This window comes from Eimeria tenella, genomic scaffold (genome assembly GCF_000499545.2).
Source record: "Eimeria tenella Houghton genomic scaffold, Eth_scaff2622, whole genome shotgun sequence".
Lineage (NCBI taxonomy): Eukaryota > Apicomplexa > Conoidasida > Eucoccidiorida > Eimeriidae > Eimeria > Eimeria tenella.
In genome coordinates, this window is record NW_013542495.1 from 1,680 (window position 1) to 2,741 (window position 1,062).

Here is a 1,062-nt window from a genome sequence, read left to right on the forward strand (position 1 = left end):
AACAAAACAACAAAACAATCAAAACAATTAAAACAAATTAAAAACAATTAAAACAGTTAAAACAATTAAAACAATTAAAACAATAAAAACAATTAAAAGAAACTAAAAGAAATTAAAAAGAATTAAAAAAATTAAAACAAATTCAAAAAATTAAAAAAGAATCAAAACAATTAGAAGAATTAAAAGAATAAAAAAGAATAAAAGAATAAGCGGACTTTCCTGGAGAATATCGAGGAAATGTGCTGCTTGAATCGCTGCTGTCAGCAGCGGCTGCAGCAATTCATTTAAATTTTCTAATTTGCTTTTTGCTGCTGCTGCTGCTGCTGCTGCTGCTGCAGTGTACGTACACCCCAGCGCCGCAACAGCCCCCGTCGTCCAGCAGCCCCCCAGCGCCCGCCGGTTGCGGTCCTGAGGTCGAAAGTGCTCAAAATGTGTCCAAATTAATTCAAATTATTTCAAATTAATTCAAATTAATTAAATTTAAATAAATTTAGTCCCAAATATTCAATTAATCGGCGCAAATAGATCCACTTTGATACTCCGGGAGGCTCAGGAAAGCACAGATGACCGCAGATCCTACCCAAACCCTAAACCCTAAACCCTAAACCCTAAACCCTAAACCCTAAACCCTAAACCTTAATTTTAGGCTCTGAAGCTTGCCTGCGGGTTTATGGGGAGGTATTTGTGCTCTTTATCTGCACCGTCCTCTTCCTCCTGAGGCGCTGCAGCAGCTGCTGCAGTTGCTGCTGCATTTGCTGCAGCATTTGCTGCTGCTTCTGCTGCTGCTGCTGCTGCTGCTTCTGCTGCTGCTGCTTGGGGCGCGCGCGGTTTGTGTCTCTTTAAGTAAATGATATTATTGACGGCGTCGAAGCAAAGCTGCCGCTGCAGGAAGAGAAAGTCCTTGGGCTGCTGCTGCTGCAGCTGCTGCAGCTGCTGCTGCCGCTCCTGCTGCAGCTCCCGAATTAAATCCAAACATAAATTGCTCAACTCTGTCTCCAAACGAATCCTTTCCCTATCACACAACTCCCTACTGGGGGCCCCCCCAAGGGGGGGCCCCCCCCC

At 43.7% G+C, this 1,062-nt stretch overlaps 1 protein-coding gene across 1 annotated transcript; it reads right to left on the reverse strand.

Moving 5' to 3' along the window:
* Nucleotides 1–642: 642 nt before the first annotated feature.
* Nucleotides 643–1,012, reverse strand: ETH_00037870 (uncharacterized protein; the record flags this gene model as incomplete). The annotated part of the gene is made up of 1 exon (XM_013375267.1): nt 643–1,012. A coding segment is annotated over one exon (370 nt), but the record flags the coding sequence as incomplete, so codon positions are not given.
* Nucleotides 1,013–1,062: the final 50 nt, after the last annotated feature.